This window comes from Porites lutea, chromosome 5 (assembly GCF_958299795.1).
Source record: "Porites lutea chromosome 5, jaPorLute2.1, whole genome shotgun sequence".
In the NCBI taxonomy this organism is placed as follows: domain Eukaryota; kingdom Metazoa; phylum Cnidaria; class Anthozoa; order Scleractinia; family Poritidae; genus Porites; species Porites lutea.
In genome coordinates, this window is record NC_133205.1 from 35,857,785 (window position 1) to 35,873,043 (window position 15,259).

A 15,259-nucleotide genomic window follows, 5' to 3' on the forward strand; every position below is an offset into this window, starting at 1 on the left:
AGATTTCTTATACACGGTTTCCGCTAGTCTGCGTGGCAGACGTTCGAAAGGGAAGGGAAAGGGAATTAGGGCGCGAGACCACGCGCGAGGGAGGAGGGAGCCCCTCGCGCCCCTCGCCCCTCGCGCCCCTCGCGTTCTCTCGCGCCTAAAACTCCCTTTCACAAAGCTCCCTTTCCCTTCCCTTTCAAACGCCTGCCACGCAGGCTAGTTTCCGCCGAAGAATTGTTCCATCCAGAGGAAAACGAAAAAGGAACACAAAAACAACAAGAATTGTGGTTGCCAAATGATTGCAGAGTATGGAATGACTGAGGCATTTTTAGACTAACTTCGAAATGATGGGTGTCAACCTCGTTCCCATGGCTGGAAAATATCTGGGAACGATGTTACAACGCTTAAGTCATTTCTTTCTTCTTTTTCTTTATGTCGGGGTCGACGGAGTTTACTTTTTCTTCAAATTTCTTGCAAAACGAACCCGCCAAGTCAAACAGCAACTTGCAAATTTCCAGCAGAGTCAAAAGAGATACTCCTGCGAAAAGTCCCAATGAACCTCCGATGTTGCTGATGAGATCTTTAAACTAAGAAAATAAAGTACAAAAATAAATTTACTGATGAATCAATATTCCATGATATTCGTACATCGCAGAGTGCTGTCTGTCTATTCCAATACTACGCTTCATTATTTCTAAATAAAAAGTTTACTTTAAGAATCAACCCCAAATATAGACAAAGGAGCTGTGCCAACGACCCACGTCAGTTTCAGTTTATTGTTTTGCCATTAAGATATACAGGCAACAAGTTCTAAATATTTTAAGGCTAATTGCGAGGAAGCCCAAGGGAACCACCGCGCTTAAAAGGAATGGACTCCCTCAAGGTGACCCAAACGGATGGTACTCAGCCCGGTTACAGTTGGGTGAAACACCTTGGGTCAGCTGCTTTAACCATTGACGTCGGACTCCAGTCAAACTCTTTATTTCAACACCAGACGTTACCAGTTACGTCGGAGGTTACGTTATCTGGCCCTGAAATGTCTATAGTCCTCCTGGTCGGAATTGGATATCAGTTCATCACAAGGTTATCCCCAACAGTAATACGTTTTCAAAGACCAGTTTCGAATTTTTAAAGTTCATACCTCACTCAGAGGCTGGGGTTTATAAATCAAAAGAAATCGCATTGAGATCCACTGATAAATCATTGACATGTTTTGTTTTACATTGGACTCTCTTTTAACGGACACCTCGGTGATACGGACACTAAGAGATGTCCCGACTTTTCTCTGCTCCCTTTATTTGACTCTCTATGAGACGGGCAACACTCGTGGACGGACACTATGTGCCGGTCCCAAAAGTGTCCTCTTTAGAGAGATTGGACACTGCTTCCCTCACCCACTGAGCCAAGTATAATTCATTATAATTCAAAACTGGCCTTTTGAACTTTGCAAAACTTGTGGATACAGTCTTCATTCACCTCGTATCTTGGCACTTGTTGGATGATCTCTGTTGTCATGCTCTTGTAGTAAACGTCAACCCGCGCCAAATTTCTTCTGTTAAGGAAAAACAATTTGTTAAAGACTGAACAAAGCCATTTCTTGCATCAGATCGGTATTTATTTCTTAGTTTTCGGTTTGGTGTTCATTAGCCTAAGCTCAGAGGTTCATTAACCTCGGCCGCCATGCGCATGCACTAAAGCAGTTGCCTCCTGTTCTTTTTTGAACCGTCAAGCTCTCCCTTAAAATCATTTTTTGACTTGCCCCAACTCTCCATCAGTTTCAACGTCCAACATGGTGGGAGAACAGTATCACAAGAGTATCATCGTTCGCACTGCAAAATACGACTGATTTGCAGGTTAGTTCTCATCCTTATCTAAAAGACAGGAAAGTAAGACCTGAATGAAGAGGAAAAGGAAACTGAGCTATTGTTATCATACCTGGCTTGTGTTATATCACTCACTGTATTGAAAGCTCTATTGCCCAATCTTTCCAGCAGATGCGACTTCTAATAAATTATAAAGAAAACCAATGCTGATGATTTACACAAAAGTATTGCGATATCTTACATGTATCACGGCCTGTTTATGAGATTCCACATCGAAGGGTGGCTAGATTAACTTACTAAACTGTTTTATCCTCGCCAGCATCATATGGGACATGTAACGGATACAAGGCTTGGAGGTGCGTCAGGGATGATGCCCATAGGAAAGGTACATAGGGAAAGAAAAAGTAAGTAGCCCCCTTCCTTAGCCTGCGAAAACAGCCGTTTCCCCTCCCCAGCCGCGAGGAGTGGGGAGAAACGGCTGTTTTCGGAGACTACCCCTTCCTTGGCTCAGTCTATAGCCATGGGTGTCTAGATGCGCCCTCGTTACTGCCCACTCATGGTGGGTGGGGGGTACCGTCGTAAGCCTATCCCCTTTTCTCTTGCCTCGGTTGGACGTCATAAAGGATAAGAGAGGCTGTTTAAAGATAAATCAGCTCACCAGGTATCCTTCAGTCGGCCATATTGCTGAGGATACAGTAGCAGGATACTCGAATAACCTAAAAAGAATCAAGACATGTGAGAGCCAAGTTTCAGATCTTTCCGGTCTGAAAAGTTCACTTTGCCTCGCACTTAAGCTACAGATTGAGTAGCCTGTAAAGCAGGCTTTCAAAGGGCGTTGGTAATTAAGGAGAAAGAGGGACATCTTGTGATGGGAAAGTTCCCTTTTTTCTTCCTCGTACACCCGATTTACTTCGCCCTTTCCCTGGGTTGATTACGAGGCAGGCTTCATGTTGAGTAGTCATTTCGCGAGCGACCAATGAGGATCCCCAGTAGGGTTTTCGGGATCCGGGATTTCCCTTATTTGAAGCTCGAGATTCGGGATATGAAGGTAAAATGCGGACGAGATTCGGGATTGAAAGTACGGGCGCAAGGTGGGATGCCAAAACTAACCCTCGGGATTACGGGATTGCACCAGATTTTGGGTCGGGATTACGGGATGTAAGAACCCTATTGGGGATTTCCTGCGAAATGACAGAAACGATTGCAGAAATTCCATACTGATGATGCTTTACGACCCAGACCGTATCTGTCAAAAATGGTATATAAAGGGGCCATGATAAGTTTGGCAGATAGACATGAACTGCAAAAGACCGCAAACGAATATGCCGCAGAACGTAGGATCTAACAGAAGACCTGATCAGCCAAATTATACAAAGTAGACACATTGACTTGCAATTGTGCAAAATTGATCCTACTACGTGAAAATTAACGTTGCAAGACATCAACACGAAACCGAAAGAACCCAAAAGAAAGAACCCCGCTCTGTCTTGGGTTCTACTGTGTCTACTTTGAAGGTCTATTTTATAGATCCGATGTGCTCTACATTTTGTATGGTTTGTCCATGTTCCTATGGTTGGTTCTGTCCATCCTATATTTTCTTTGCGAGACATCAACTCGACACTTGGACTCTTGCCCTCCCGGAGACACGTAATATGGCGTGATTCGGCTGTGGGTGTTGGAGTTCAATGTCATGGCTCAAATCAGAGTGAGCGGGTTATTTTTCAGCAGATATTTGCTGTTTATTACGCCGTCCTGACGAGCCACAATAATGGCGGAACAACTGTCGACGGCTACAACCCCGCTCTGTTTTGGGTTCTTTTGGTGTCGTGTTGATGTCTTGCAAAGTTAATTTTCACGTAGTACGATCAGCTTTGCAGAATTCAACGTGTCTATACGGTTGGCCCTAGCGGCGGAGCCTCCCGTACAAATATAGGTTGAGAACCTCCCCCGGGGCCGTGATTTGGAGCCTTTTATCTAAGAATATGATACCTAGTGTAACCGTCGTTGAGGAACAAATTTGTGGGTGCAGCTGTCAGAAAGAGTGCCTGACCAGTAACTGGTAATATGTTCATATCCGAGCTTTGGTTTCGCATTGACTTGCCTGCAGTCTTGAGGACAGTTGCATGGAATGTTTCCCAACCTTATTTCGCGACTCAGTTCTTTGGCACATCGTACTTGATATATAAAAAGACAATGCATTTGTTAATAATCGACAAAGGTTTTACAGTGATTCTCACAAAAAATGTACTCCTAATCAAAAGACCCTTATAATTAAATGAATGCTATGCTTTTTAAAGATGAAAGGAACGGGAATTGTAGTATTTTGAATTTTAAACATAACGAACAAAAGAATTGATGACCCTGGAAAATAGAGGATCTTACAAGGCAACTTGGAGAGACGAAATTCCTCTTCGAGTGTTGAAAAGCATTTCATCATTTCACGAATAAGCGCATCGACTGTCGGCCGATGATGCCTAAATCTCAGCCCATGATGCCTAAATACACAACATCCTGTTTTTGAGGACGAAAAGAGAATCTCGTATCTCCAAGCGGCCATGTCATGATCTAATCATTATATAAACACCAATGAAATTCCATGTCTTTTAACCTATAAGTTTTTTTTTGCTACCACAGGCGCGATTCATCATGTAGTAAAGATGATCTCTTCACGCTCAAAGATAACAAGCTGCATGAAATGTTGTTTTCACATGTGAAGATATCATGTTTTCGCGGAAACTTCGCTTGGTAATTCATCCGTGGTTATATGATGAAAACCTTCATAATGTTAGTCCTGCAAGACGGGAAATACAAGAGCCTAGAACTTATCGTGCTTTCAGTGTTGAGGGCGGGCAAACCTAGTCAGGTGTTACAACCAAGCGGAGACTGTGCATTCAAACAACGCAAATGGTTGGAAAAGGGTACATAAGCTTAATAGAGAAGGGAAGAGTATTACTTCAGTCGGTAACAAATAAGAGAGACGGAGTGACTCCCGCGCCACCTACCTCAGCCAATCATAGGCTAAGAAAATTTTTGACTTTGTCAGGGTTCTTTCGCAAGTTACCCAGAAGCCTTTGTTACTGTGGGGAACTGGCACTCAGCATGACGTCAGTATCAAGTGTCCCCGTTTTGGAAAATTCCATCCCCTCACGAAATTTTCTTGAAGATTCTGAATGTTTTCTGCTGTTGTCTTTGATTGTTATTCCGAGAAGATGATGTATTGCTAGTCTGAAGGTTTTGAATTATAATCTTGAAGATCATCTGAAGTAAGTCTTCGATTGTGTTTGTTCTATTCAGTTACAGTCAATAAAACATTTACCAGGAAGTTTTCACTGGAAACCCCATGCCTATTTCGGGAACGTTTTGGGAGCTGTCCTTTACGGCTCCTAGGGAATATTTTATTCAATTTTGTGACATCTGATTGGTACTAAAGCTGGTGTTTCGATTGAAAATAAAGCATGAGTATGATAATTCTCATATAGATTTTAGTGTCGAGGAAACGAGCGTAAGAAAAAAAACAGCCAGAGCAACGCACCTTGAACTGAATCAAATGGATCACAATTTGGTGTGATAGGATAAGCCGCTCCAGAGCACCCACAATTTCTCAACTGCTTGTTGGCAACACAAGACTTTTTACAGGCCTAAGACCATAAACAAAAGGACTTTCTGCAGGCTATTCCATCAAAGTGCAGTTATTGTACCTTAGAATGCTGTAGTAAGCAAGATTCTGACTTTGAAACCCTAAGTTCCGCGAAATCTTTTTAGCAATGACACAATCGCAGCCTCCTCTTAACGCGTGCTTTTTTTCTCCCTGTTTGTTTTTCTCAGTAGCATTTCAAAAAAGCTTTATCACGAAGAAATGCTTAAAAAATAGCAGCTCAAAATATTAAAGGAATGTATAAAAAACATAGCAAATATGAAGAGAGGAACGGCTGGATAAACTTGAAGAAAATTGATACGGAATGGAATCGAGGTTTTTGAAACCTTTTTACTGCCTAACAGTTTTTCAACGTTCTTTTTATTTCCTGTAACTTTTGATGTAATGCTTGGGGAACAATTTTGTTTCACATGAAACAGTGGATTTGCCATTTACAAGTAAATGCTTTGCTAACACAAAGTTTCTTTGGGATAAGGACGTGTAATTGCCAATATTAACAAAATAAATTAGACAGACGTGACACGACCCCTTTTAAGTCTCAGTAAACGAACAGAGCTCTTTTTATCATTTCAAATGCGCTCGCATCCTATCATGTTGTCTGCTTGTTACTATACGTGGCACATGCTTCGTAACCTTAGGCAACAGCTTCCTGTTCCTGCGGAAGTGTTAATCGATCGAAAAGATCACAACTATTAAACAACGATAGCCTGCGAGCAAGCTCTCCGGGGCGTTCTAGCGGCGGGGCGGGAACCCAGAACGCCCCAGAGAGCTTGCTCGCAGGCTAAAACAATGACAAAAACAACAACAACATGACTTGCCATTTCCGAGTAACTTCTGTTTACGTAGATAATGTATCCGCCTTTACTGCAAGATGTTCCCTCATATGGCTTGTCTAGTCGACTAACAATTCTCTGTATAGATAAGCAGGTAGTGTTTGCTCATTAGATCTATGCGTTCACGGAAAATCCATCAGTTTTTTAAGTACAGCCCATAGGATTTCATACTCCAGTGAAAGCTAACCCTCGGAAACCCAGGTGCAAAATCATCTCAAAGTTTACAAGAAGAACGGTAGTGATCCTGGACATTTTACTTGTAAATGATTCAGATCAGTTAAAGATTCTGACAAACTGGCCACCTACCCCTCCTTAAGTGACGAGTAAGTAGGTCAGGGGAGGGGTATAAGGAAAGTTTCCCTCATACTCAACTTCAATGTCTCCTGAACTGGTTCAGCCACTTTCAGTGATAAAATACCAAGGAAACCCTAGAAATTACATTTCAGCCATACATGCGACCTGAGTTCGCAACACCACTTCTGGTTTTCCTGCGAAATGACGACTGAAGAGCGAGCAGAGAAATTCCATACTGATGGCATGTCACTGCCCACCTCAGGGTAGTGCCCAAGTGGGGGAACATCCCCCCGGGTTAATGGTAAGGCACCCGGGCAGGGTCTCTGTTGAACCACCTCAGCTACTTCTGGGTATCTAAAGATGATGGAAGATCAATGAAGGAGGCATTTGGGTTGTATTTTGAATGGAAAAGGGGGAAAATTGAAATCATGAAAAATAGGGTAGAAAAAGTCATAGCGGAGCCCCATAGCTAGGAAAATTTGGAACACACGTGATCGTACGTCCGCCCGACTGTCCGTCCGTCCGTAACACAGGGAAACCAATGTGAAATGACACACTTTGATTTCTAGCTAGTGTGGTAGCCTGCAACCTGAATTTTTGTCAATTGACAGTTGTAAAAAGAAGGTATCCGCTGACCAGTAGCACATGACTGTATCGAGGGCTCAAGTGCAACACATCGAGTTAACCGCTCACAAGTCGCTGGTTTTCAACTGATTGCAGGCTCTACTCCAAGTGGATTTCTTTGCAATGTTTTTCATTAAAGGGAGCTTCGCCTTTAGCCTTGGCTAAATCTACATATTACACACATAGAATAATCTTTGTAGTAAACATGACACTTGCAAGGTAAACGTTATCCTTGATGTGGCTAAAATGATGTTGATGTGGCTTGATGTGGCCGGCGAGAAACTTTGGGAAACTCACTTTTGTGAAACCAATGTTTGTAGCTTGCCCTGGTGCAATGAGGTACCCATTCTCCTCCGGAAAGTGCATCTCCATTGTGCTCGTAACATCCACTACAGCTCCATATGACTCTGAAAAATCTTCATAGTAATCATCCGCTTCAATGTTTAGGACTAGAGATAATCCTGATGCAAGATAACAAAAAAAAAACATTTTTAGAGGCCAGCTGGTCGCTTAGGATTATCTAAAAGACATTTGACTCAACAGAAATTAAAAGGTGTGACCGTGAGATCCAGCCTTCGAATGTAAGCTAGAGAAATCAGTCTTTTGACGACTACTGAAAAAGCATCTTTATTTAGCTTTCAAGGAGTTTTGTAATTATTATTGCTGGATGCACACTGATAAGTGTGTCTAAAAATAACTTGGTACATGATATCGACTTAGTCTTGGGGTTGTTTATCTCCGGGAAATGTTCTCCTGACAGCACCAGGGCTAGTTCCTAAGTGTCTTGTGATATTGCAGCTTTGATGAAGAGCTTACCATTTTCACTTCCCGGTGCCGTGACGTTAGTTTTGACGTTCCTTTCATTAAACACATAACAGTTACCAAACACGTAGTTGTAGAAGTATGTGAAGTTCCTAAAGAAGACAAAATAAAAGCTTGGTAATTCGATCTAGAAAAGATAGACTGTTCATAATACAGATTCCCTTCACTTTTAGTTTTTTTACTTTGTTAGTAGAAGACAAGAGATCATAAGATATTTAAAATGAATTGTCCAAATTGTCATGGTAACTGTAACACCTAACTTCCGCAGAGCGGCAAAAGTTTTTAATCAGTATACCCGATAAATGAGCGCCATTCAGGCGATTCAGTCAAACAGGCTGGAGAAGGAAGACCAACGGCAAAAAATAAACATGTAAAGTTGACCACAAGGTTCCAGGACGGCTTTGTAAACGTTTGAGATTAATTAATGATGCTTATGTCTTGTTACACTCTTTAGTACTCTATTTGTTTAAATTAAGGTGTACTTTTGACGTAAATTACAACATGAACCCTTAATATAGACACCTCGTTATTACGGACATTTTCTATACCCGTCAGTTTCGGACACTTTCTATACCCCCAGTGTCTGTATTAACGGGGTTTGATCGTACAAGGGACAAGGATCCACATGGGTGTCCACGGTTTGGACAGTCAGTCAGTCTGTCATTCAGTTAATCCATGGAAGTACTGGGCACGAGAAAAAACGGGCGTGCGAGAAGGAGACACGCGAAGGGAGAGAGAGCTCCCTCACCCCTTTCCTGTCTCCCTTGCGCGCGCCCGTTCTCTCTTTCGCCCACCACTTCCAAGCGCCTGCTACGAAGGCTACCATGGGCGTGTCGACAACTTCAGCGGAGTTAAGAATCACATAGCAAGCATAGTTACTGTACTAACTGTGGTCCACACGCTTCCCCATTCCATTCACAGTCCAGTATAAGATCCTCAACTTGGTGTCCGATGGACTTTTGAAGTGTTCTATTCATGGTTGCCAGCAATGCGTGTTTGTAAGAATTGATGAGCTTCCTACGTGTTCCTGCATCAAACAAAACTTTAGAAGTATTGTTCAACAACTAAACTAATTTTCACCCGTATGGCAGCTTTTCACGTTTCCCAGTTTAAGCAGTAAAAGCCAAAATATTTTACAGTAAAGATAAGCGATGAAATATGACGTTTTTGCATATAGCAAACTCAGGTTTTAAAATTTCAAGCCTTTTCATTTAAAAATTGAAAGCCTTGGTTATACTGGCGCTATGGAAGCAAAGACAAAAACAAAAAGAAAGTTAGTTCTAGTGTAAATCAGAACAACACAACAGAACAGAAACTTTGTTTCCATGCTGCTTTTTTGTTCACAATGAAGGTGAAAAGTTGAAGGGGAAAATCAAGGTGCGAGCTTTGCTGTTGTCAAAGTAAAAAAGTAAGCCTTATAATTATCTGTTCAAAAAACCAAATGAACTATGCTCAGGCCCAAGGGTTGTGCTATCGTTGTTCCTAACTTAGTACAACTGAGTTCGTCTTTGGCTTGACATTTGTTCAAAAGTCGGACTTTATTGCAACAGGATGTGGGAAGATGAACATGTAAAAATGTTGTGTGTACTGAGTAGTATAGTAGGAATCGTTTATTCCGCTTATTGCTCCGGGATTATATTACACTGTAACACCTTTTGTGTTTTGTCGCGGTGGGATAAAATCGAAGTAGGATGATAACCTAATCTACGTTTCTTTGTCTTTAATATAACAGTTTGAACAAGATTTAACAAGTTTTGATTGATTATGTCACCATTTTGATTGGTAGACTTTGGAGGAACGTTCATTTAACAACGGAAAAAGCGCCAACTCACAGCTCACCTAACACCACTAAAACGTAACGCAAATATCCAAGTTTTATCTCCTGTCACCACCACCATCAACACATTTCGATTGTTTTCGCTCGTCTATTGTTGAAAACTGCCACATGAGCACCTGGAAATGAGGAGGAGGTGGATGGAATGGAATTGTGGTGATGGTGGTGCAGGGAATTCAGGGGCACCTAACGAGAATATAGTTCAAAACCACTTAAACATAGCATTGTTAAACGTATTTTAGTATTTAAACGGTAAATAAAGGCATATTTTTATCCACTAAAAATTTTTCATCTGTTCAGATTTCCTCGGCTGAAAGTCTAGTGATCCGAAAATTATAGGGATCAAAACTTACCTTTTCGAAAATTTCAGCCAGAAAAAAGGCTTCCGAAAATTCTAGGTGACCTTTTAAGGGTAAAAATCCGTCAAAAATGGGCAATTATAGTAGTTTTTAGATGTTTGAAAATCCTAGGAGAGGCAAGCAAGCAAAAAATTTTACAACAAATGTTCCGAAAATTCTAGATCTCAAATCGTCTTCCAAACAGATATTTTCCGAAAATTGTCGTTGGGTGCCCCTGGAAATTCTGAAAATGTTAGAAACGCGGTTGTGGTGAAAGTAAGACAATATTAGGGAACTTAAGCTACAACGACGGCGACGGCTACAAAAACGTCACTTAAAAAGTGCATTAGTGCTGCCTCAAACTTTATCGCGCTTATTCCATCTCGTTTAGTTCGTTAAATGTTGGCAAATTTTTCTGGAGCTGAATTCTAAAAGACTGTATCAAAGTTCAGGAAAAGAAAAAGAAAGTTGTTGTCTTGTGTTCCCGTCCTCGACAAGACGTGAAAATAGGGATTTTCACGTCGTAGTCGTGCAACGACGGCAAAGAAATGTACAAAAAAGCGTGATGCACGTGAGTAGTTGTTTTTTTGCCAATCTAAACCTATTGCTTTTTCGCCGTTCTCGTTGCCGTCACCGTCGTCGTTGCTTAAGCTCCCTATTAGCTCTGTGAAGGTGGAAATGAAAAAGCAGAAAAATGCGGAGGCGGCGGCGGTGAAACCGATCATACTAGACACACTCAAAAACAATGCTTCATTCTCCTTTGTAAAGATTCCCTGTGTTTTGTTCATGAGGTAAAGACAAAAGGCTGTGACGTACGTCACCGATGTTTATGTTTTCCACTGCAAAGATGGAGTTAAACAACTGTACTATACAACTCATACTGACGTCTGTGAACAGTAACTAATTCACATTCGCATAAAAGCCACCTTATGCCTTTTGATGGATAAGTTATGGGTGAAAAATTTTGCAGAAGGCATAGGGTGGGCTGATAGAGAAAATTTGCCAGCGCCGCTGAAGGGGAGGAGGGTGGGGAAACTTGCTTGCCCGTTGTGGAGTAGACTTGCGAGAAGACGGCGAATTTGCTTGCTAGGGCGTATAAAAGGCCTAGGGAATTACCCTGGGGACCGTAAAGAACCAATAGACTGCTTCCCGAGGGAGCACGCAGTAATCTAGTTGATTAAATCGTCACGCGGCGGCTTTTATACGAATGAGAATAGGACAAATGCTCATGCATCCGCAAAGAATGTCCACCTAATCAGAAACGTTTTTATCATGGTGTCATCTGGCCACAATTATCCGAAGCCGTAATTTGAAGAGGAAACAATCTCTGAAATAATGCATGAGGAGGGGGGGGGGGGGGGGGTGACAATTTTCGTAATGTGGCTGTGAAATTTTGCCCCACACTCCCTTTACCGGTGAGGAACTTTTGGTCAGATTTGTTGGTGGTAGATTTTACTTCTCTAGCAGATGTTTACCTCGAAATACTGACTTGTTGAGTGGGTGAGGAAGAAAGCTCTGTGCATGCTTTGCAAACTCAGTCAAACGTGCTTACCGTTCAGGTGGAGATTTTCAATCATACCCAGAATTGCTACCTGCAGATAACCAGAAAATTTCAATTAGTGCGATAAAAAAGAAAATTATAATTAATTGTATTTATAAATTTCATTGTATTAAAGACTTGTAAAGGGAAAGCTAAAGACGCAATAGTCCCCCAGGGTACCTAAAAAGCCTGAGCAACCCTTATTAAATTATAGCCTGTTGTAGGCGTTCAGATAGTAGAGCTCGGCGTTCAGATGGTGAGGAGCGAGATAACTCATACGCAGGGAAAACGAGGGGAAAAAACGAGGGGAGGCTCCCACCGTTTTTTCCCCGTCAATTTTTTGCCCCTACGATTTAACTCCCTCCCCACCATCTGAAGGCCGCGCTCTACTATCTGAACGCCTGGAACAGACTATAATTTATAAAGCTCTAGCGTATTGTTGCTTGTCCTTGAAAGCAATGGTAGGCTAAATAGAAATCAGGTTGGGTTATTTACGTCGCCATTGTATAAGTATAGGTAATAGCATGATTTGTAGTGATATTTGGCATAAATACCACGAGTGATATTTCGAAATTGTTATAGGTAATTTCACGAGCCGTGAAATTTGAGACAATTTTGAAATATCATGAGTGGTATTTTTGCCAAATATCACGTACAAATCATGCTATTATTTGTTTATACTACTACCCGCTAAAGGTTTGTAATTTTCACATGTAGGTATTTCAAATTAAGCTGAAATACCACTGCTCTGAGCCAATCAAATTGCAGAAATTTCTCAAGTAGTAGAATAATGTGTATAATAATACACGAGAGTTGGAGAGTTTGGAGCAAGGCCCTTTCTATCTTGCTCAGGTTTCAATGCACCTGCGCAGTGGGCCTTACCATGTATAATGAACCCAGACTGCTTCCTATATTTAGCCCGGCCAGTTGCTATGGAAGAGTACAGCGTTCAGCTGAGAAAACATCTTTCTGCTACTCAGTCCGGACAAAACGGGTAAAATGAAGTAGGAAATAAGATATTCCAAGACATGCTTTCATATATGCTAACTCTCCCAGTTAAGGCGTAAGTTTGATACAGAAGCGAATATTTCGTTCGAATCGCTCGAATTTCACATTGCAATCCCATGAAACTTCTGTCGTTTTCGAGTACTGTTGGGCAACGGGTCACAAAGTAACAGCAACCTAATGTAAAAGAACTATCCGACGAAACTATTATCACCTAGCGCTCCGTCAAGAAGGCCATTGGTATTAAACAAAGAAACTCTCTCTCAGAACAGAGACGAGGGACTGGACCTACAGGCCATTTTACATTCCTCTTCTGGGAATACGTAACAACTTTTCTGTTACGTAACCTGATACTTGACAACGCTGATACGAACGAAATACTCATTTTTGTCTCAAATTTTGCTCTGAATCTTGAAAATTGTACATGTACACTAAATTGATTCTGTAAGTTCAAAGGCAAACTCGGTTTTGATACTATACTATGACATCATCTTATTCGAAAACCTCTGTTTTCGTTCGTCAACACGTAAACGAAAGGCCGGCGTTTTTATAAATCTCCATTCTGAAGAGCGTTTTTGAAGAGATACGTTTTCGCTGACCGTCGTTCATTGGACACGACGGTGGACGGCGGGCAAAACCGAAGAAAAAACTCTCCGTTTTCAGTCAAAAACGTCTACCTGTTGACGGGGCCTAAAAGAGAAAGTCGACATAGGCTGAACCGAATGCTAAGTTAAATTATGGATGCTACCTGCTATTACCATTAACTTACCGTTCCGTTATCATCCAAGATTGTCTTTAATGCTGACTTTTTTATACTGTTCATGTTACAAACCACAACAGCGGGGAAAGGTTGAGAGTTGGTATATCTCAGCTCAACTTTAACATCAACTGGGAACGTTAAGTATTCGGACACGAGACTTATTCCGTGGTAGGTCATAGACACCACAGCTGCCAGTAAACATGTCGACCAAATTACTCTTTCTAATCTTGAAGTTGAAGAGGCGATCCTCCCTAATCCGTGTGCAGTCGTTTCGGTGCAGAATTCTCGAAGCTTTTTCGCCACCTTGCTACCCTTCTTCGGTGTTTTAAATTCGTCTGCTTCTTCACCCATTTTTGCGTGCTTAAAATGAGAATAAATGAAACGATCAGTGCGAGGAGAAATTTCTAAACAATAAACTCATTAGGAGCTAGTAGAGTTAATTCAAAAATACAGAAATTAAAGGAGAAAGTATCAAAAATCTTATTAAATTTATGGTTTCAAACCTTCGATGTATAAGTTCGTGTAATGGTAACCCAACGTTATTGTGTCTGTTACTATCTTAGGCTATCTTACCACCCAGGTGAAGAAAAAACCATTAACATAACTTTTTGCTCTCTTTTGAATTTGAGATGGCTATCACTCTAACAAATATAGCTCATATTGACTTAGATCCAGCATAACACAAAAATTGATTTGCCACAAGGCAAACATCGTCTTTCTTTTCTTTTATGACAAATTACGCGCACCTCACTGTGATTGCATCGCCTATTGTTTGAATAAGATGTTTACAAAACGGCCCTACATTTCCGTCAATAACATCGCAAATTAAAACAACATTTGGTCATTAGATTGAAAAACAACATTTCCTCTATCCCTTCTGCTTACCGAAACTTAAATGCTTATAAACAGTTTTCACTCGTTCGAAGGATTCGGACGTATAAACTTTTAACAAGGGGAATGGTTTACTTTTTGATAAATCTCAATTAAAAAATTTCTCTAGTTCGGGATCGCTTTGAGGAGAATCTTAGTTTATTTGTTCAAGATCTTTAGATTACTCTGCGCAGCTTGACGATATGCCGGACTATTAAATAGACTGATCTTAGCCGGCGCGGCTCGTAAAAAACGGCGTGTGCGCGATAATAGTTGACAGTATACGGCGGGCTAAGTATAGTATTCCTGTTCTAGAGGAATACTGTATATTACAAAATCATTCTATACACTTGCTCCGTTAGGACAGCGACGGCGAAGGCAACGAAAATTGCCGTCAATGCCGATTACGAAGTGAAACTTCACGATACGACGTTTTACGGGGGAAGTAAACACACGAAGGCACAATTTTCTCTCCTTTTTTGAACTCGGACGCGGTGGTTATAACAATCCTTTTCGAGGAAAATTTGCTAGTTTTGAAAAATTAGGTTGGAAGAATCGCCGTTAATGCTTGAAAGAACGAGAATGCACCTGCTTAAAAAACGAGTTCGTCGTAGTGGTTGCCCCTTGTGCATATATGTGATTTCAAGTTAACTTTTTTATTCTCTAAACATTCGTACTGCCTGGGAGCAAGTGACATTATATACATGGAAAAGCATGTTATCATGTGAAACTACGAGCAGAGTAATATCTTTCAGAAACACTTTGCTATGTACTGCCTCATGCAGTGGTCATTCGTTGTCTTGATTGTCAATGCACTACAGCATAGGTAAGCTACATTTTCTCCTTGGGTGTTTTGTGTTGATAAATTAATAC

General features: G+C 41.2%; 1 protein-coding gene and 1 long non-coding RNA gene across 2 annotated transcripts; both read right to left on the minus strand.

The window, feature by feature from the left end:
• Nucleotides 1-248: 248 nt before the first annotated feature.
• LOC140936637 (uncharacterized) lies at nucleotides 249-1,992 on the minus strand. The gene is made up of 3 exons (XR_012165397.1): nucleotides 1,924-1,992; nucleotides 1,465-1,540; nucleotides 249-575 (listed from the first exon to the last, which is right to left on the minus strand). It is a non-coding gene; the product is annotated as an uncharacterized lncRNA (long non-coding RNA).
• Nucleotides 1,993-2,465: 473 nt separating this feature from the next.
• On the minus strand, nucleotides 2,466-13,867 carry LOC140938304 (epithelial sodium channel subunit alpha-like). The gene is made up of 8 exons (XM_073387801.1): nucleotides 13,526-13,867; nucleotides 11,764-11,803; nucleotides 8,928-9,066; nucleotides 8,034-8,131; nucleotides 7,515-7,678; nucleotides 6,285-6,377; nucleotides 5,344-5,449; nucleotides 2,466-2,527 (listed from the first exon to the last, which is right to left on the minus strand). The coding sequence occupies exons 1-8, from the start codon at nucleotides 13,865-13,867 to the stop codon at nucleotides 2,466-2,468; spliced, it is 1,044 nt and encodes a 347-aa protein (XP_073243902.1).
• Between the last annotated feature and the right edge of the window lie 1,392 nt (nucleotides 13,868-15,259).

Bases quoted from the DNA above. Each gene is read 5' to 3' on its own strand.
- LOC140938304 (XM_073387801.1), bottom strand. From the start codon at position 13,867: ATGGGTGAAGAAGCAGACGAATTTAAAACACCGAAGAAGGGTAGCAAG. The intron at 11,804-13,525 runs GTAAGTTAATGG...GGTTATCTGCAG, and splicing joins TCTTGGATGATAACGGAACG to GTAGCAATTCTGGGTATGAT. The intron at 8,132-8,927 runs GTTAGTACAGTA...TGTCTTCTTTAG, and splicing joins GGGGAAGCGTGTGGACCACA to GAACTTCACATACTTCTACA.